Genomic DNA, 21,981 nt, shown 5'->3' with positions numbered 1-21,981 from the left:
CTGGTACCTCAACCCAACCGTCACCCCGAAAAAGATGTCGTGTCTGTAGCAGGAGTGGAATAAGGCGTGACACCCGCCATTTCTGTCCTGACTGTCCTGACCACCCTGCCCTATGCTTTGGTGAGTGTTTCCGGAAGTACCACACACAGGTACACCTAGCATAGGGATTGCATCTCACAGGACAGGCACACAGGGCTATTAGGGCCCTTTTACTCTCAGCTGCTGCAAACCTCTCCTTTCACCTGGGATAAAGTGCATAACGTACTTCGCCACATCTTTGGGCGATTTGCGCTTTGCACATTGTCCTATGGGGAAGGAGAGGTTTGTTCTATAAAGGTAAAAAAAACTAAACAAAAAAAAAATTACCGGTAAGTAAAAATGTTAAAAAAAAGTTAATATGTTCTGTTCTAAAGTTAATAAAGTTATTGCTTTGCGGCCTGGTTTTTTCTTTTTTGTTTTGTTTTTTTTACCTTCCAGGTGGACCAACCGATCGACCAGCTGCAGCACTGATGTGCATTCGGACAGAAGCATTGCGCTGCTGTCAGATTACACGCAAGTCGGTGTATGCGGCGCTGCAAGACGAGATTTCTCCTCTGCAGTAAAAGATATGTTTGCCGAGGCATATGAGCTGAGGAGGTGGCGGTGTTCATATACTTTGGCAAACACTTTGTATATATATAAAAAAAAAAATCCCGGCAATGATTTATTCATCCACATCGATTGATGTGAATGGAGAAATCTGGTTTGCCAGGGCATACGAGCTGAAGTGGGTATGGATGTTGGGCGGAGCTCCTATGTCCTGGCAGACGCCTTTCCCCTCCTTTTTCTTTTTTTGGCAGAGATTTTTTCATCCACATTGATCGATGCGAATGAAGAAATCTGTGCCGTTCATTTTTTTCTTTCAGCCCAGAGGCTGAACGGAAAAAAAAAAAATCTCATTACCCGTATGCTCAATATAAGGAGAATAGCAGAAACTCCTAATGCTGGGCATACATGTAATGATTGCGGAGACCCTCAAATGCCAGGGCAGTACAAACACCCCACAAAGAACACCATTTTGGAAAGAAGACACCCCAAGGTATTCGCTGAGGGGCATATTGAGTCCATGAAAGATTGAAATTTTTGTCCCAAGTTAGCGGAAAGGGAGACTTTGTGAGAACAAAATCAAAAAAATCAATTTCCGCTAACTTGTGGCAAAATTTTTTTTTTTCAATGAACTCGCCATGCCCCTCATTGAATACCTTGGGGTGTCTTCTTTCCAAAATGGGGTCACATGTGGGGTATTTATACTGCCTGGCATTTTAGGGGCCCCAAAGCGTGAGAAGAAGTCTGGTATCCAAATGTATAAAATTGCCCTCCTAAAATGAATTTGGGCACCTTTGCCCACCTAGGCTGCAAAAAAGTGTCACACATCTGGTATCTCTGTATTCAGGAGAAGTTGAGGAATGTGTTTTGGGGTGTCTTTTTACATATACCCATGCTGGGTGAGATAAATATCTTGGTCAAATGCCAACTTTGTATAAAAAAATGGGAAAAGTTGTCTTTTGCCAAGATATTTCTCTCACCCAGCATGGGTATATGTAAAATGACACCCCAAAACACATTCCCCACCTTTTCCTGAGTACGGAGATACCAGATGTGTGACACTTTTTTGCAGCCTAGGTGGGCAAAGGGGCCCACATTCCAAAGAGCACCTTTCGGATTTCACAGGTCATTAACCTACTTACCACACATTAGGGCCCCTGGAAAATGCCAGGGCAGTATAACTACCCCACAAGTGACCCCATTTTGGAAAGAAGACACCCCAAGGTATTCCGTGAGGGGCATGGCGAGTTCCTAGAATTTTTTATTTTTTGTCACAAGTTAGTGGAAAATGATCTCATATTCCACTAACTTGTGACAAAAAATAAAAACTTCCATGAACTCACTATGCCCATCAGTGACACTTTTTTGCAGCCTAGGTGGGCAAAGGGGCCCATATTCCAAAGAGCACCTTTCGGATTTCACAGGTCATTTTTTACAGAATTTGATTTCAAACTCCTTACCACACATTTGGGCCCCTAGAATGCCAGGGCAGTATAACTACCCCACAAGTGACCCCATTTTGGAAAGAAGAGACCCCAAGGTATTCGCTGATGGGCATAGTGAGTTCATGGAAGTTTTTATTTTTTGTCACAAGTTAGTGGAATATGAGACTTTGTATGAAAAAAATAAAAAAATAAAAAATCATAATTTTCCACTAACTTGTGACAAAAAATAAAAAATTCTAGGAACTCACTATGCCCATCAGCGAATACCTTGGGGTCTCTTCTTTCCAAAATGGGGTCACTTGTGGGGTAGTTATACTGCCCTGGCATTCTAGGGGCCCAAATGTGTGGTAAGGAGTTTGAAATCAAATTCTGTAAAAAATGACCTGTGAAAGGTGCTCTTTGGAATATGGGCCCCTTTGCCCACCTAGGCTGCAAAAAAGTGTCACACATCTGGTATCTCCGTACTCAGGAGAAGGTGGGGAATGTGTTTTGGGGTGTCATTTTACATATACCCATGCTGGGTGAGAGAAATATCTTGGCAAAAGACAACTTTTCCCATTTTTTTATACAAAGTTGGCATTTGACCAAGATATTTATCTCACCCAGCATGGGTATATGTAAAAAGACACCCCAAAACACATTCCTCAACTTCTCCTGAATACAGAGATACCAGATGTGTGACACTTTTTTGCAGCCTAGGTGGGCAAAGGGGCCCATATTCCAAAGAGCACCTTTCGGATTTCACTCGTCATTTTTTACAGAATTTGATTTCAAACTCCTTACCACACATTTGGGCCCCTAGAATGCCAGGGCAGTATAACTACCCCACAAGTGACCCCATTTTGGAAAGAAGAGACCCCAAGGTATTTCGTGATGGGCATAGTGAGTTCATAGAACTTTTTATTTTTTGTCACAAGTTAGTGGAATATGAGACTTTGTAAGAAAAAATAAAAATAAAAAATAAATCATCATTTTCCGATAACTTGTGACAAAAAATAAAAAGTTCTATGAACTCACTATGCCCATCAGCGAATACCTTAGGGTGTATACTTTCCGAAATGGGGTCATTTGTGGGGTGTTTGTACTGTCTGGGCATTGTAGAACCTCAGGAAACATGACAGGTGCTCAGAAAGTCAGAGCTGCTTCAAAAAGCGGAAATTCACATTTTTGTACCATAGTTTGTAAACGCTATAACTTTTACCCAAACCATTTTTTTTTTACCCAAACATTTTTTTTTTATCAAAGACATGTAGAACAATAAATTTAGAGCAAAATTTATATATGGATCTCGTTTTTTCTGCAAAATTTGACAACTGAAAGTGAAAAATGTCATTTTTTTTGCAAAAAAATCGTTAAATTTCGATTAATAACAAAAAAAGTAAAAATGTCAGCAGCAATGAAATACCACCAAATGAAAGCTCTATTAGTGAGAAGAAAAGGAGGTAAAATTCATTTGGGTGGTAAGTTGCATGACCGAGCAATAAACGGTGAAAGTAGTGTAGGTCAGAAGTGTAAAAAGTGGCCTGGTCTTTCAGGGTGTTTAAGCACTGGGGGCTGAGGTGGTTAAGGAACAAAAAAAATTAAGACAAATACATGATTAATCAATACTATCATTAGCTCTCGTCCCTCTTTCTTATCCATTCCCTCCCCAGTCAACCAAACCATACCCTCCCTCCCCATGCGCTGAGTCTCTAATCCATCCATTTTAAAAACAAAATAAAAAACATTATATAAAATAACAGATCAATAGAAAAAAAAAATACCACTTCCAACCCCCCCATACCCTGGACCACTTTTCCCCAGAATTTCTTTGGCTATATAAAACATTCTCGGATCTCTTAACCTTATTACCCAGATATAACCAGATGACGTGAAGACGTGATGTTGCGCCCTCCTCCTCTGCTCGACCCACCCTCTGTGATCGTGGTGCTGCTCAGATAATGCTCCTGGAACGCCATGCGCCTGGATGCCGAGACTCTAGTTGCTGGACCACCGATGTGAGGGGGGCCTGTTACCATCTCCGCTTGCCTCCTCTGCCTCTACTCCACTCCGTACGACTAGTGTTTTGCTGTCCTCTCCCCTGCTGCTTCAGCCCACGTAGTGCTTCATGGCTCACGCTGGATACTGTCCTGTTGCCATATCCCCTGGGTCGACCCTGTGTGTTGCTCTCTCCCCTGGGTCGACCCTGTGTGCCAGAGTCAAGTCTTGCTGGGGGCCCTGGGGGACCCAGTGAAATGTCTGCTTTGTCTGCCCTGCTGCGTCTGGTAGTGCTGCAGTTCTGACTTTGTGCTGCTGACCGCTTGTGCGCTCTTTTTGGCGCCCTGTCCACATCTGTTCCTACAGTCTAGGAAAATTAATTTGTGGACCCTCCTGAGCTCTCCCTGTCCTTCTCAAGATTTCTGCAGCCGTGCTAAGATCTATCCGCTCTGGGTCCTTTTGATCTTTTTTTTTTTATTCCTTCCCCTTGCTCCTGGTTCTTCTCTTCCCTTGTATTTTTTGTTATATATTGATATGGGATATTTATGTAGGAACAGGGAAGGAGGGAGAAGGGAAAGTGAATTGAGAAGAGACTGGCGGAGGATAGAATTTCTTAAAGCAAAAAAGACAAAGAAAAGGAAAAAGAAGTAAGGAGGAGGAAGAGAAGGGGAAAAGGAAGAAGGAAAAGGGAAGAAAAAGAAAAAAGAAATAACAGAGGAAAAAAAAGGAATAAGATAAGAAGAATAAGAAGCGATATCTAGAGCCTGTAAAAATTGACCACTTTTTGAAATCCCAGGACAAAAAGGTGAAACAGGATGCAAATTTGAAAAAAAATTGGACTTAGACCAGATGAGGCAGCAGATGATTACTCCCATGGTAGAGGCCTCCCCTTTAGAGGAAATCTTAGCCACGGTTAAAAACAATGGAAAGGTGATACAAGATATTGCTTGTCAGTTGGTGGCAGTCCAGCCGGATGTGTCGCTAATAAATACGAGACAGTCACTGTCATAGAGAAGTCCGTTGGCTCCCTACAGAACGAAGTGAAAGTATTAAAATCTGAAATTGCCACCTTGAGAATGGATTATAATCCTATCTACAAAAAGAAAAAAAAGTAATGGATTTAGAAGATAGGTCGAGATGATCCAACGTGAGAATGCTGGGGCTCCCGGAGGTTGCAGAGATAAAAACGTTTACAGGGCAAAGACATTAAGTACTGCTTTCTGTACCCAGCTAAATTCCGGATAATTTTCAATGGAGCAACTCACTTTGGCATTCCGGCCCTTGCCACTGACTGGCTTGACTGAAATAATGTTTAAGTATTGGCGCACTTTCCCGTTTTCTTTTTTTTTTTTTTGCCCATCTTGGTTCTTTGGCGGGGGCGGGTCTGGGGGAGGAGGAGGGATGGTCCGAGTAGAGAGGTCTGCTTTTTGATAATGGCCGAAACACGGGCTGAGGATGGGTTGCGAGGTGTTTTCTATGAGGATTTTTTTTCTCTTTGATTATCTGACTACATGTCTGTAAGAATTTTAACCTGGAATGTACAGGGACAAGTTAAAAAGACAGGCAGTGTTCGACTTAGTCCAGTGACATTTACACGCGGTTGTCGGTTTATTAGAAACCCACTTTACTGATGAGGTTCTGGTGCTGATTAGTAGAGGATGGGTCTCGCAGGCATTTCATTCAACCATCACCAGCCATTCTAGAACAGTGACAGTGTTTATTGTAAGAAGGTAAAAGGAATCATCGTGCATGACAGGTACGTGTCACTGAGGTTCCTAGCCTCGGGTGAGTAAGAGCCGATTTTTATGTGTCAGCAGCAGTTGCTGTTTGACACCTTAATACTTAGTATGGCTGTAATAGCTGATCCGGGACAGCTCTTACTGGGAGTAGTCAAAGTGCTGGGTGGGTGACTACTCCCCATGTTCCAGGCCGGGTTTTGCCAGGCATAAAAACCAGCCAGCATTGCCAGGTGGGGAGGATTACTTCTGTCTGACAGTGGAGCACAGGAGGTCTGTGTGCTGTGATCTGAGGGCTGTGTTGGGATCCGCAGCTTGAGTCGGGCTGGAGGGCTCAGACCCCTGAGAGGGCGAACCGGCTGCCTAACACCTGCCTGTGGACTTGACAAAGCAGAACTTCCAACAGGGTGTGAAGTAACACCCAGGAGAAAAGGTGACTGTTTTATATATGAACTTTTCAAGTGTGTGAACGATCACCAAGCAACTTGCGTTTCTGTTTTGCTTTCACATGTGAATAAACACTGATGTTTTGAACCAAGAACTTGTACTTTGTCTCTGTGCTGCACCCGCTAATCCTAACTACCAGAGCAAATCCGCACATTAAAAATAAAAAGATCGATTTGGTCTTTGAGGCATCCTCTATTGATAAGCAGGTGAGATTTGTTTTTCTTTATGGGAAACTTCTTGGAAGACAATGTATTCTAGCTTTTATTTATATCCCTCTCCCCTTTTATGTATTGAATTGTTTATTATTTGTTTATGGAGCAACAGCCAGATTGTCTTACTCTAGTAAATGGGGATTTTAACTGTGTTATTAATCCCAAGACAGACCGGACTTCCATGGGTCGAGACACCCATGTTCCTGTACCTAATCAGGGATCCCCTTTGGCTAGATTTTGTCAGGAGTTGGGCTTTATAGATGTCTGGGGTTTTTAGGATGGGGGAGAAGAGCTTATTCCTGTGTGTCTAAATCTGAAAACTGCATGTCCAGGATCAACCTGGCTTTAATAAACGAAAAATATTTGAGATATTAGACAAATAAAATATGAAGCCAGGTCACTCTCGGAGCATGTACCAGTATCCTTTGAACTTTGTATGACCGATGATAGGGAAGGGGTAGCACCTCCCTTTAGATTAAATCCCTACTGGCTATCGGTAATAGATAATCATGACTGGATGAAATAGGAGATGGTGTACATCTGGGATCTTAACTATAAATCAGTTAAAATCCAACTGGTGTGGGATGCGTTTAAGGCCTTTATCAGGGGGTTATTAGTTAGCAACATCTCTAACTTGAAAAGGGGGTATCCAATGAAAGAGAAGGCCTTGAAAGCGGCTGCACTTCGTGGGATGAACCAGTTCTCCAGGAATAAAATAGAAGAGAATAGAAGCCTGATGACCAAGCAGAGGCTCTTTTTTAAGGGCCAGCAGAACAACTTTCATAACCATCCCAACATGTCCAGATAAAAAAGGATCCCATTATATAATAAACTGAGCTGGAATACAAGTTTATTTTTCCTGTTATTTTAATCAAATTAATCCAAACATACATACAAAGAACGTTTACAACAACAAAAAAAAAATATTATTTCTTAGAAAAATACAGTCCTAACCAGAAAAATTTATACATTTAAAAGAGCTTTTTTTTAACAAATTATTGAAAGGTTCCCATTTCATGACTGATTAACTGTCACTTAGACAAACTATACAAGCAGCCAATGTCCAGTAAATCAATATGAATGTAATATTACGTTTTTCTCAACTTTAATAGAAAATAAAATCTGAAATGTCGCAATTTGCTATATATAAATGTACATAGTAAAACTAGAATATATATATATACACACACACACACACCGGTATATACATTATTAGCACGCAAGATGACATCACAAACATTTGTAGAACATTAACTGATAGAACGTACCTGAATTGTGCAACACCATAGAAATATAACAAAACTCCCCCATACATGACAAACATAAAAATGATTCTGAAATATGTATGTTAATAGATCCCAAAATACTGGCCAAACTAATGAGACCAATATACCTTACAGACACTAAATACAAAGCGGATAGGAGATTTTTGGACATTTTGGACATACAAAAAAAGAGTACAGAATCTTTTGGCACGCACATCACTACCCTCAATTAATGAATCTCTCTTTGAAAGTCTTATAAACCCTTCAAATAAAATGTCATTAAAATATAAACGGCATGAAAGTTAAAATGTAATATATTTCTAAAACAGCGTTGATTGGCTTTGCCTCGGACTCTATGTTTGGGCATCCTTCTAAGAGAAAAGCCAGTAAAAGTTCAACCATGGCAGAACATCGGCCTAGTGATTGAAATCTCTTCATTAGATTTTTGTAGTGTTCAGCAAAGATGTAAAAATAGATTATATAAATTATCTATTTCATATTACTATGTACAATTTGGCAGTAAGGTGCAAATTATTATTTTTAGGTATTCCACTCAGCAAATAAAGAGCATTTTTTTGTATATTTTGACAAAAAGTCATACAGTAGATATAGGTGATATTGGCACTGTAACAAGCCATGCAGCTGTATGCCCATCCCATGAAAAAAGGCAGACTTTTATCCATTGCAAGTAAACAATGATGATTCCTTATGAATAACTGCAAGCAAAGATATTGGTAACTATAAAGAATTGATACATGAAGTATATTTGAAAATTGTACATTTCATTTTTTAAAGAATAACCTTTGTTAGCTGAAACCATAATTGTGCAGCTAAAGGAGACGTTACATCACGTAAAAAAAACACTGGGCAGTTACTCAGGAAAGCATGGATATTTTGGGGAGACATGGAGAAATAAGCACACAGTGTTTTCGGGCCTTTTGTCATGAATTGTCTAACATTATAGTAAACCATTGTTTCCCTTTCCGAGCCAGAAGACACATAGAAACAGACAAAAAATGTACTTCTTTTTTCATCATGGATGAGGTTTAAATGAATCCAGTCAGTAAACCTGCATGTTTTAGAACCAAGTTTTGTAAAGATTATGGGGGAAAACCCGCCCCCTAGGATCCCATCCTTTGGTATCATTCAAGTCCCAGACTTGTGACATAGACTAGTGCAGAATTTTACCCAGATAAACCAAGAGAAGCTTAAGAATGTATTCCTGGGTTACAAGCCGCTTCTCTTCTTCCTTAGGGCACCTTGGTTGCTGTTCGGTTTGAGCTCGGCATGCTGCACCTGAAAAAAAGTAAACAGACATGACGTTTGCTATTAAGTAATTCTAGCTTTCTTCAGAGTGAGTTAATGGCTCCCCAAGGAAATACTCAGTGAATCCACAGAACATTCGGGGTAATGAATCATTTTCAAAACATAAAAACACTGAGAATTAATTGGTAGCCGGAATGGAGTTACTTCTACATGTGCAAATATTAAGTGCAGATCTTGTTTTAATGAGACAGAGCGGTTTCTAACAGATTTTAGCAGTGGCAAATAGGTGTCTTTTTTACTGACTTATGGCTATTACAATGTGCTACACAAGTGAATTAAAAAGCCCCGAGGGAAACAACAAAAAAATGCACATTAGTGAAATGTAACAAGCGTACTACAAACCGATAAATAAGAATGACAAGCAGAAGAAAATAACACATTCATTGGACAAAGTGCTCGGTATGCTTGGTTTAACAGATTCACAGGTACATTCGGCTCAGAAAGACATAATGTAAGTGGTGGACTACCATCTGGGACTGGACAGGGCCTGCTTTCTAAATGGAAACAGACAGGTACAGTACACTAACTTGTGAACATGGAAGGGAATTCTTGCCTCTGGCAAAATAGAGCTAAAAAAAAATGATACTCTAGCGGATCCAACAAGTGAAGCATCACAAAAGTACTGTAAATAGCAAATTACTGGATAATTGGAAGGAAAATTAGGCTGAACAAAGCTCAATGTCCGATATCTGCAAGGCGCTCTTTGAGTCACCAATCCGGAAAACATCCTAACTAATCGCCAAGGCAATTAAAACTGCACTACATATACCAGCATGCAATTCAGTGCAGAGACCCTCGTCAATGGCTGAGAAAATCGCAAAAATAACATATCAGGAGCACAGTGGCAAGGACATTGGCGTAAGTAGAGAATATGCTGACAGCTCTACTACTGTATAAAATAGCTTGTTTATATAAAGAGCAAAGGCTTATTATATTAGTGAGCACCATTTGGTACTAGTCTTCACTGCCCATGAGATGAATTCCAGCTAGAAGAATTGTGACAGTTCTGTGATACTGCACCCACAAACTTGTCTGTGTCCCTTAGTATGCCTCCCAAAATGTTATCAAGACCCATCAATACCATATTATCAAACGAATAACCCCTAAAAGCAATGCTTCTAGGGGATAATATTTATGATACAGTGGTGGTGTAGTATAAATCCGAAGAGACTCCATGAGCTTACATACAACAGTTGAGTTTCCCCAGCTAAGGTACAAGTGTCTCATATGTCACTGGCAACTAGGGCTGCAGTAAACGATTATTTTAGAAATCTATTATTTTTTATGATTAATCAAGTAATTTAATAAGAAAAAATGAATGACCCCCTGCCATCAGTCCCCAAAACCCTTTGTTCCCCCCTGTGCGATCAGCCTAAGTGCATCAATTCCCCCTAGTGCCATCAGCTCCCCCCCCTTGCCATCAGCTCCGTTCCCCCAGTGCCTTCAGCTTCCCCCAGTGCCATCAACTGCCCCCCAGTGTCACCAGATGCCACCCCAGTGCCATAAGCTGCGTTCCCCCAGTGCCTTCAGCTCTCCCCCACTCCAGTGCCATCAGCTTGCCCCCCCAGTGACCATGGAGTGCTGCGCTGGGTGACAGCCCCACTGGGAGCCGTGACATCAGCGACACAGGGCTGACACAGGAGGCGCAAGGAGGGGGATATGGACCGGCTGCAGAGTACCCTGCTCCATAGGCCCCCTCATCACTTGCTGTCCATGCCTGGGAAGGGGAGAGGTTGTGCCCCCAGCTGCTACTCCACAGCCAGGTCCAGGTCGAAGCGAATGTGATCCACACAAGCGATGAGCTCCTGCATGGTGACCGGAGCGCAGATCTACCCTCACACTGGGAACCAGCATCAGCCCCGCCTGGGACTCCGCCTATTCAGCCACTGCACGGCGAATATCTGTGATCGCCAGGCACTGTGGGAAGAGGGCAGCCGCGGCGGTGCATGCTGGGTAACGTGACCTGTGAGGACACATGGGCGAGCGGCTGCAGGTACAGGACGGTGCCGGGCGCTGTGCACACTGGAGCTATATGTTCTGCCGTTATCTGTCAGAGTGACTACGCGAATAATAGCAAGCGCTTCACTCCCGCTCCGTGGTCACATGACAGAAACGAATCCTTGATGCAAAAAATTTGCATCGAGGAATTTTGTGTAGAATTACTCGATTTAATAGTTTCAGCCCTACTGACAACCCCAAGATAAGGCAGCTATTGGAGTTGGCACTTACATAGAAGTCTATAAAAAGAGTAGAGCTTCTGGTCAGGAAGACATAACAGATTGATAAAACAGAAGCAATAAAATACTGTGTCATTTCACCTAATGCAGGCAGAACATTCTAAACACTTTTTAGTAAAAAAGCAAACAATGACTTCCAGCAAATATGTGAATTTTGCAACTTGAATTCTGGCCAGCAAATCATCGAATCCATTTTAACCATAAATTACAGATAAGACCATCATACTTGGGTGTGTTAGTAGGAGAAGTTTAGTAAATTTATAGGCCACAATCATACAGGATCATCAGAACAGAACCAAAAATAAGGAAAACTTGCCTTTTGAACATCAGATGGTACCCTGGAGAGAAAATCTAGAAACTCATTATTTTCGATGGCATATGGGTTCCGAAGCTTCTTTGTAAATTTATTGATGCCTGCAAAGAAAAATCCATTTGAGCTTATTCCTACTTTAAAAAGAATGAATGCCAGCACATCATCTGCGGCAGTGTGAGCAAATTCACAGGTTACGAATGAGTGTGAAAACCTGGTGTCCGGGTATTATTTGACTTTTTTTTCCTTATTTTCCCTCTGACTTAAAACTAATCACACATTAATTTCTCCAGACTGTGGAAGTAAAAAAACAAAACCATAAAGGCCATCCAGTCTGTGCGGAAGTTCATGTCGTATCTCATAGTATTTAACTTCAAAATTTAAGAACCTCATTACATTAGTGTGAAAATCTCCATGTCACACCACATGCACATTAGGCAGATGGTATGAATAATGCCAGAGAAGTCTGTGTACTGTTATCACTAGGGCGGTTTAAGATTTGCACTACATAATGTCTAGCATGTATAGTTACAGTTTTTCTTCATTCTATGTACAAAATGCATAGAACACCTCGCACAGGGATATCCAACCCAATTGCTAGCGCATCAGACTTATATTGGTTCCCTGTCTCTTACTAAACACTAGCATATTAGCTGCAAAACTGTGCTGTAGAACAGAACCAAAAGGTAATAGAATACATGCCACACCATTTTACAGTTGAGGTAAATTTACAAGCTCATCAAACCTTTTATGTAACTGGTAAGAGTAAGAGCTCATCACCAGCGTCTAGCTTTATGCTAAAATCAGACTGACTTCCAGGGTAGCTACCTTTGTGTGTAATGCAGGACTGGGGTTTCAGGCAAAACAGAAACACCCATCTGTAGACTAATTTTGACAATTTTGTATACCTTTCCCTCTCAGTAGAACTGCTCTAAGCACTTCTTATCTGTATCTCTGCAAGCACAATCCATACTTTTTGTGGCATAATCAGAATCCAAAAACAACAATTTACATATGCCTTAAAATGGTTTCCCCATATTTTGATGTTGATGGCCTACTCATAAGAGAAGCCATCAGTATCAGATCTACAGGGGTTCAACACCTTGCACCACTGCCAATCAGCTGTTTGGGAGTAGCTCCGGAACTACTGAGCTCCGTCCATTGTGCAGTGGATGGATCTGGCTGCTGCAGAGCTGCTCTAGTACAAGTAACCAGATCAGTCCACAATACAATGGATGGGGCGGTGTAGTTCCAGAGCCTCACCTAAACCGTTTATGAGCGAGTTGTCCGACCCCAACCAATCTTATATTGACAGCCTATCCTGAGGCTAGACAATCAATATGAAAACTGGAAAATCCAGTTAAAGTGGTTTTCCATGATATGCAACCCTGGCTATCATTCGCACCAAATAAGGGGTCTGCCTCTCACGATCAGCCATCTGAAGGGGGTACAGCACTCATGTGAGTGATGCAGCCTCTTCAATGTTTACCTCAGTCCATCTAACTGCACGTTGTCTACTTGGTATTGACATTACAAAGTTATGACAGCATCATCCTATTGACTTGAACGGAATGAAGCTGCAATACTACAAGCACCACCACTACTATATTTGCAATTCTCATTGGTGAGGGTCCTGATTGTTGTTGATGGCCTATCCTAAGTAGTGTTGAGCGAACTTCTGTTTTAAGTTCGGCGTCTAAAGTTCGGCTTCCGGTTAGCGAAGAATCCCGATATGGATTCCGAATTCCGTTGTGGTCCGTGGTAGCGGAATCAATAATCGGCCATTATTGATTCCGCTACCACGGACCCCAACGGAATTCGGAATCCATAACGGGATTCTTCGCTAACCGGAAGCCGAACTTTAGACGCCGAACTTAAAACAGAAGTTCGCTCAACACTAATCCTAAGCCCTAACACCTTTACCCACCAGAAATGAACACTGCACCACCACTTTTTGCGATGGAGGTAGGCAGGAATCCTGGATTTTCAAGTAAGGGTCATTGCTTCATCTGGTTAAATTTATGATAACTGGGACCATTGCTGTGTATTGATTCTACCAATGGTACTCCAATATTTTCATGCTCATGCGATATACAGCTTTCGGATTTCATTTTTATGTACTTACCCCAGATGAGAATGATGTACCTTAATGGAATAAAATACAGAATAACAGTTGCAACCAAAAGTATGGAACAGGCGAGTAAAGAGAGAAACGGGACGCTCCAATTAAATGTACTGAAAGAAGAAAACAAAAACAGGCACAATGGGTAACAAAATAAATACATTACTAGAGGTTCACAAGCTAACATAGAAACAATTTGTATTTCTACTACCGTAGACACAAAATAATGTACGGGGTTAAAGAGATGAAAATGTTCTGTAACCCAGGGCATGGGAAATATACAGTCAACTGCCTCCGCCTTGTGTGTCATTGTGTTATATAAATAATCAATGTTAAAAATGAATACATTTTACACACAACACCAAGTCCATTTTGTGTGTGCCATTTCCTCCATCCGATGCTCTTGCATGAATGCACAGACCCATCCATAAACACCACGCTACGTACACTGACAGCAGGTGTTTGAGAGCTCATGTGGCTGGTCCACCTCCCAGAACCATTTAAGTGTTCTGTACTATACTTGCTGTTTCACAGTGGCTTTCTTATTTTAAGCCCCATGGTACTAGGCTTTACTGAAAATAAACTGCCTGCCTGTGATGCATGCTGAACAGGAGACACACGGTGTAATCAGGAGGGGGTTCAGCCAGGCTCCTGGGGAGTTTAAAAAGGTCGGAAAGTATTTTTTCCTTCAATGACTTTAAAACCAGTAACAAAAAGATGCACTGACAAAGCAGCAGTAAGACAAAGAAACATCACAGAATAAGTGTTTTTTCCAACATGTTCAGCTAATGAAATAACACAAACCCACTGCACACAAGACCAGAGAATATCACTTTGTCTGGCCTACTGTGTACTGCAGTAGACACTAGGATAACTGCCTCCTGATATAATAGGTTCAAGGAAATCCAGAAAAAAATAAAATAAAATACAACTGTACAACTAGGTCTATACAGGCGATTTACAGCTCTGTATTAGAAAGCCACAACCTAAACTGCTATAGTACTCAAACAGAACAAAACTTATTAAGCTTAGGCTATGTTACCATCACATCTATGATGGCCATTTAGCGTGTTCACTAGGAAAGCCCCCAATACAGGTGCATTTCATTAAATTAGAATATCATTGAAAAGTTAATTTATTTCACAAATTCAATTCAAAAAGTGAAACTCCGCTATTACATGGATTCATTACACACAGAGTGATCTATTTCAAGCTTTTATATATTTTTTATGTTGAGGATTAGGGATGAGCTTATCGGAGCTAGGGATGAATAGAATAGAAGTCATAATGGAAGTCTATGGCCTGCATAATGGAGCTGTCCGGTTTCCGTTATGCTGGAGTCCTCTCCTGCATAACGGAAACCGGACAGATCCGTTATGCAGGCCATAGACTTCCATTATGACGGAATGCCTCTAAAGGCATTCTATTATGGAATTGCCTTATGGTCCGTAGTAACGGAATCCATAACGCAATTCAGTAAATACCACAACATGAACCAAAAACGAATTTCAAAATATGAAATTCACTCATCCCTAAATCGGAGCCAATACATTCTAATACTATACGGAGCTCCTGCTCCATACAGTATTGGAACACAGTTTTATGCGAATCAACTTCGGATGTTTCATCCGTAGTCGATTCGCTCTTCCCTATTGATGATTATGACTTCTAGCTAATGAAAACCCAAGAGTCATCATCTCAGAAAACGTGATTGTTATATAACACCAATTAATAAAATGATTTTTAACACAGAAATTCTGGCCTACTGAAAACATGTACAGTACTGTATATGCACTCAATACTTGGTCGGAGCTCATTTTGTATGAATTACCGCATCAGTGTGATGTGGCATGGAGGAGATCAGCCTGTGGCACTGCTGAGTTGTTTTGCAAGCCCAGGTTGCTTTGATAGCGTATGTTACTCCTGACAATCCCCCATAGATTCTCAATGGGGTTTAGGTCAGGCGAGTTTGTTGGCCAATCAGGTATTGGTACTTTCGGCAGTGTGGGCAGGTGCCAGGTCCAGCATCTCCATAAAGCTTGTCAGCAGAGGGAAGCATGGATTGTTCTAACATTTCTTGGTAGATGGCTGCATTGCTTTTGGACTTGATATAACACAGTGGACCAACACCAGTAGATGACATGGCTTCCCAAAACATCACTGACTGAAAACTTCACACTGGACCTCAAGCAACTTGGATTGTGTGCCTCTCCACTTTTCCTCCAGACTCTGGGTCCTCTGAAACACAAAATTTGCTTTCATTTGAAAACTGGACTTTGGACCACTGAGCAACAGTCCAGTCCTTTTTCTCCTTAGCCCAGGTAAGACTCTTCTGGTGTTGTCTCTGGGTCATGAGTGACTTAGTAGGTCTGCTTGTCGTGGTTGAAGCCACAGTCCAATTCTTTTTGAACCTCCCTCAAATTCTTGAATGGCCTTTTCTTGACAATCCATTCAAGGCTGCGGTAAACCCTGTTGCTTGTGCACCTTTTTCTACCACACTTTTTCCTTCCACTCAACTCTCCATTAAAATGATTGGATACAGCCAGCTTCTTTTTGCAATGACCTTTTGTGGCTTACTCTCCTTCAGGAGCATACCAACGACTGTCTTCCAGACAACTGTTAAGTCAGCGGTCTTCCCCATGATTGTATAGCCTACTGAACCAGACTGACGGACCAGTTAAAGGCTTAGGAAACTTATGCAGGTGTTTTGTGTTGATTAGCTGATCAGAGTGTGACACCATGAGTCTACAACATTTAACTATTTTAACAATATTCTAATTTTTTGAGATACTGACTTTTGGGTTTTCATTAGCTGTAAGCCATAATCATCATCAACTTAAAAAAAATAATAAACACTTAAAATAGATCACTCTGTGTGTAATGATTCTATATGCAGTAACATATGAGTCACTTTTTTTAAATTAAATTACTGAAATAATTTAACTTTCCAATGATATTCTAATTTATTGAGATGCACTTGTACAGTAGACATGTCCATAGGGTTTCATTAGCCCAATGAAGACCAAAAGCACTGGTGCACACATTAAATATAAAGGCCTTAAGCATTGTGCGAACAGGGCAGTCCTGTGAATGTCTATTCTTAAATACAATTTTTTTGTTAATCTAAATAGTTTTTTTTGACAATCAGGTCGCAGATTACAGAAGGTCTCTAACAAATAACCTGACTCCATTTATGCAAATCTTTCACACTACACTGTCTAGTGAATGTAGCAGATTAAAGAGGAGATTATTTGAATATGCATTTGGGATATGTGCTGGTAAGGTCACAGTCTAACAAATTGTTAGCTAAAATACTTGATCATAACACTCAAATGGGTTGTCTCATGGCAAACGGAAATTTATCATGTGGAGAAAATTAATCCAAGGCACTTTATAATGTAATGTGATTGTCCATACTGCCTCATTTGCCTGCTATATTATTTTTCCATTGTATTATTTACACTTCTCGTTTCCATGGTTATAACAACCCTAAAATCCAGTGGTCCTATGTGTACTCCCACAACCCCAGTCATCAGCGAGGGTGGAACTTTTAATTACAGTGTGCAAGCACGACCACCGTTGCTGGATTTCAGCATGATCATAACCATGGAAACGAGTAGTGTATAAAGTGTTCGAAAAATTCATCTAGCCAGCAAAGGAGCCAATATGGACAATCACAATACATTAGTAAGTGCCTTGTATTAATAAATTCCAGTTGCTGAAGTGAGATAACCTCTTTAACACCTATGCATTCTGCACAGAAAAAAAAAAAGTGGAAAACTTACTTTTTTATTCTCTCTCCAAAGCAAGCAATTTCTTCTAAAACATTTTGCACTGTAATAACTATGTCTTGTACCATTTGGATCCGGTCCCTGATACTCTTTTTCTCAGACTCCTGGACAACAGAATAAATAAAAGCACAATTTAAAAAAAGATAAAAAATATACTATACTTATAAAGATTACCGAGCGAGCTTACATGTAACACACAACAGAAGTCAGCATTTTGCTTAACTTTGTCAGAGGAATAAGGTATAAGAGCTAGCAACATCTGAGCAGCCAGGACAAGCCTACTCGTGCTGCAGCAGTGAGACTTCATCTGGCAGTGCCATCGACGTCCTGCTGACTTTATTTACACGTTTCAGATTGAACCAAGAAATGTGGTTATAACACAGTTTAACAAGCACAACATTACTTCTGCTGTAACTATCAAGCTGCTCAGGAAGAGCAGACAGACTCAATCTGAGCAGCACAATAGAAATCGCATGGCATTTTTTATTGCAAAACATACAGAGAAGACACTTTCTTTAGAAAATGCATACAATTTCTAGTGTTTTGTTATTAAATTGAGGCATCCAAAATACATCACCGAGATTGTGATAAATGATTGAGGTATGTAACAGGAGATACAAGGTTAAGGTGTATTCACACGGTATGGAAGACACACATACCAACCGCATAAACACTGCATCGAGGTGCCTACCCACCCATGTCAATGGGTCCAAGATCAGCACGGAAGAATAGGACGTGTCCTACCTTTTGTGGTGTGGCCGCACACAGAAAAGCTTCCACATCCGTGCGGCTGTTCCACAAAAGATTTAAAGGAATAGAAATTTAATTTGTAGGCCTGAAGTACACAGGGAACATTTCCAAATGCATATGCTGAATGTACAACCCTTGCCTAGACTCCAGTGACTCAGTTCTTTATAGGATTTGGACATAGGCTTTAAGTAGATTTATCAGGAACATTTCGAAAACATACAGTGGCCATGTATCATCAGTGGTATGAACATGGCCTAAAGACGGTTTGATGGCAACTGATTTCATATTTTGAAACTAATAAAAGGATACAAACTGCGAAAATATAATAAAATAAAATGTTAAACTGCAGTTAGAAAAACTAGAGACTGAAATGTATCTAGAAATGTAAAATTACAACAAAATAATGTGAAATACGGGGCATAAAATAATCAGGGAGAAAGAAAACAGATGTCCTAAATGGAGGGCTCAGAACTCCGTATATCTGGCAAATACCAAAAAACTCTGTCAGGACGCAAATTTATTAAAACACATTCTAAAGGGGAATTTAATATGAAGAGGTGAAACTCAATTATGTTTGTTTAAAATTCCAAGGGAAACCTTTGACAAAGGCAGAAAAGCTATAATCTGGAGCACGACTGCTATTCCTCAATATTTTAATCATGGAATATGTGCTGGTATGTTCAATTGCTCCAGTTCTTTCAATCAAAACACATACAAAAAGGTCAAGGCATTCAGGAAGGCAAGAAACTTTCAACATTAAGAACAGTCTTTTCTTAAGAGGGTTCAGAATTAATTAACATCTTGAAGTTACATTTTCTATTTTGTTCTGCAACCAGATGTTCAACAGTGAAGGTTTTATGCAGAACCCTTTCAATGGAAGCAAACTATGATGTAATTGTTCCATCATATCCCAGACTACAGAGAGATGGCTTTCTGCATGATGCGGTCTGAACTATCCCATCTAACAGAGGAACATGCGGAGAACGGAGCCCAGTGTGGTTCATCCGGGAAAAAGATGCTCAATAAGGGTTGTGTTATCATTTAAAGATCTTCTCTGTCCACTGTGACCTGTGGAAACCTATATGTATGTCTATGTGCTTATAGGAGAAAGGACATCAGATATACATGACCAGCAGTCCTGGCTTCAAACAAATAAGCATGGTGTTCTCCAGCAGAACAAGGCATACACTATTATACAAGTCATTCTTCTCTTTCCAATTACTTGCATTACAGAATCTTCAGTTGAAAACTTACAACAACAAAATACTTTTAATGCTGCCCTGGTCGCCCCACTTTTACGCCTCATGCACACGGCCATTGCCTCATTGCGGCCCGCAAACAGCCGGTCCGCAATATGCTCCCCGCATCACGAATGCGGACCCATTCACTTAAATGGGTCCGCAATCCTGAGCTGCGGTGCGGAACGGAGGCACAGAACCCCACGGAAGCACTACGCACTGCTTCCGTGGCGTTTCTGTCCGTGCTTCCGCATTGCAAAAAAAAAGAACATGTTCTATTTTTTTGCGGTGCGGACGGATCATGGACCTATTCAAGTTGAATGGGTCTCAATCCGTCCTGGCCGCCACACGGAATGGCCGCACAACGGCCGTGTGCATGAGGCCTTAGTCACAGTGGACTGGCACTGTCAAGCTCTTGGAGTGACCATTTAATCGCATGGTCAACCATTTCTTTGAAATAGCAAAATGTAATACTGCATTTCTTTTGCAGCTAATGCTCCCAACATACACAGAGCATTAAAGGGGTTGTCCGGGCTTTTATTATTGATGACCTATCCACAGGATAGGTCATCAATATCAGATCGGCGGGGGTCCGACTCCCGGTACCCCCACCAATCAGCTGTATGAGGAGACTGTGCATGCAGTGCGCACGTGGAGTCTTCCTTCTCTCTTGTCCACTGCTGTGGTCTATGGTCTTTGTCATAGACAGTAGCGGTGAACAGGAAGAGAGACGGGAGACAGCACATACAAACTGTCTCCTTATACAGCTGATCGGCAGGGGTGGGACCCCCGCCAATCTGATAATGATAACCTACCACATGGATAGGTCATCAATAGTAAAAGCCCGGACAACCCCTTTAAGGCCCCTATACATGGCCCAATGCAGCAAGCGATGGTCGAGAAGAAAGCGTTCCTCCCTGATAATCGCTTGCTCATTGGTGGAGAAGAAACCTGCATTTACATGCAGTGATCTCCTCCACAGTATGGGGTGGAGTGATCACTAATGCCATCGCTTCTCGCCATACAGAATCATTGTTTGCACCACCTGTTTACACAGCGCAATCTGCTGCCAGCAAAAGATGATGTAGGTGTTGCATGAACGAATGAACAAGCATTTCGGTGGCACCTTTACACAGGCAGATTATTGCTAACTAGTATCCATACAAATGCTCATTAGCGATAACCTGCCCAAACATCAAGTAGTGTAAAGTGCCCTTAAAGTGCTGATGGCCTGGGCTCTTGAAGGACCGGCCCGCTTATGAAAAAATATTTTAAAGTGGACCTGTTATCATATGTTTCTCTATTTATTGGCAGCAAATTATAACAGGACTGGTGAGCTATTATACGAAATGGAGCAAAAAATAAATAAAAAATGCGTATAAGACACAATAGAGCACACCAGTGTATAGCTCTCTCCCACCACTGATTTACAACCATTGTGAATCTTCCGGTATGAACAGAAGCAGTAAATCACTACTGAGAATTCAGAACCAGCGCTCTCCTCATGAATACAACAGGATCATAATCATAGCACCTATTAATTAGACAGCACTTTTTTTGTACCATTCAGTGCAACAGCATGCAGATCTTCAAAGAGATAGATTCTGTGTAATGTAATGGTTCTACAATTGCTCCGGCTACAGGAATGTACTGATCATAATGTATGGCTGCAGTTAACGTTCGACCACTTATGGTTTCACTGCTGACCCATTGACTATCAACCGTTAAAGACATTATGGCTTGCGCTGATGAGGCTTAAAAGTCCGAGACTGGTCTGTTTCTATTAGTTGTGCTGTTCACGAGCTGAAACATGCCACTGGGAAAGGGATCTTAGATGAACATGTTTTACATCTAAAGTGCTCGCTTGCACTTCAAGGAGTAATTCTGCCTGGCGATGAGCGTTATGGTTTTGCTGTGACAGCTCTTGCAAGGACCGTGCACTGGACGATGCATTAAGAGCCTATTGGAATTGTCAAACAAGTGGCATAATGATAATCTTTATGGTGACCCATGAAGACAGACAATTCAGTATTAGTCCTTCAATTCTGCAGGATCATCACTAAAGCAGATGCCAAATATTGCAACTAGTGTATGTTGTAAAGTATAATCTCAAGCAATTAGAAAAATAGCATTTATAATGTGGGGCAATAATTGCGGTGCATTATTAACAAAAGCAAAAAGAATGGAGATTACTGATAAACCAGCACGCAAGCACGGGCCTAAAATGCCATTAATGCTACCTATAGCAAGTACTACTTGATTTCCCTGCAGCTTTCACAAGGATCTCAGCAGTCTAGAAGATGGACACTTATTTTCAACACGTTGATCCAGTCACTCCACTTATCAGCCCCATTCTTGAGAAACAGATGTGCCCCGCACTGTTCATCAGAATCGTGAGATTCTGCTTATACCTTATAAAAAAGGTTCACAGACATCTCTATTTCCAGCCGTTGGAAAACATGCTTTTTGCTTTTTCATGGCTGTTGGCTCCACTGTGCGGCTCACTTATCTGGACTATTTTTATCAATCCATCAATATCA

General features: G+C 41.1%; 1 protein-coding gene across 3 annotated transcripts in view; it reads right to left on the bottom strand.

Moving 5' to 3' along the window:
• Positions 1 to 7,328: 7,328 nt before the first annotated feature.
• MCTP2 (multiple C2 and transmembrane domain containing 2) overlaps positions 7,329 to 21,981 on the bottom strand; it is a 209,316-nt gene continuing 194,663 nt past the window's right edge. For all 3 annotated transcript variants that reach the window (XM_040414208.1, XM_040414210.1, XM_040414209.1), the window contains exons 20-23: positions 17,448 to 17,557; positions 13,666 to 13,775; positions 11,547 to 11,644; positions 7,329 to 8,963 (exon numbers count right to left, since the gene is read on the bottom strand). In XM_040414208.1, coding sequence (XP_040270142.1) covers positions 8,895 to 8,963; positions 11,547 to 11,644; positions 13,666 to 13,775; positions 17,448 to 17,557 — 387 coding nt within the window. In that variant the 3' untranslated portion in view covers positions 7,329 to 8,894. The remainder of the gene's footprint in view (positions 8,964 to 11,546; positions 11,645 to 13,665; positions 13,776 to 17,447; positions 17,558 to 21,981) is intronic.

The sequence above is a fragment of the Bufo bufo genome, chromosome 1, assembly GCF_905171765.1.
Source record: "Bufo bufo chromosome 1, aBufBuf1.1, whole genome shotgun sequence".
Classification (NCBI taxonomy): Eukaryota; Metazoa; Chordata; class Amphibia; order Anura; family Bufonidae; genus Bufo; species Bufo bufo.
The sequence above is the reverse complement of the archived record's forward strand: the minus strand, read 5'-3'. Positions and strand labels throughout refer to the sequence as shown.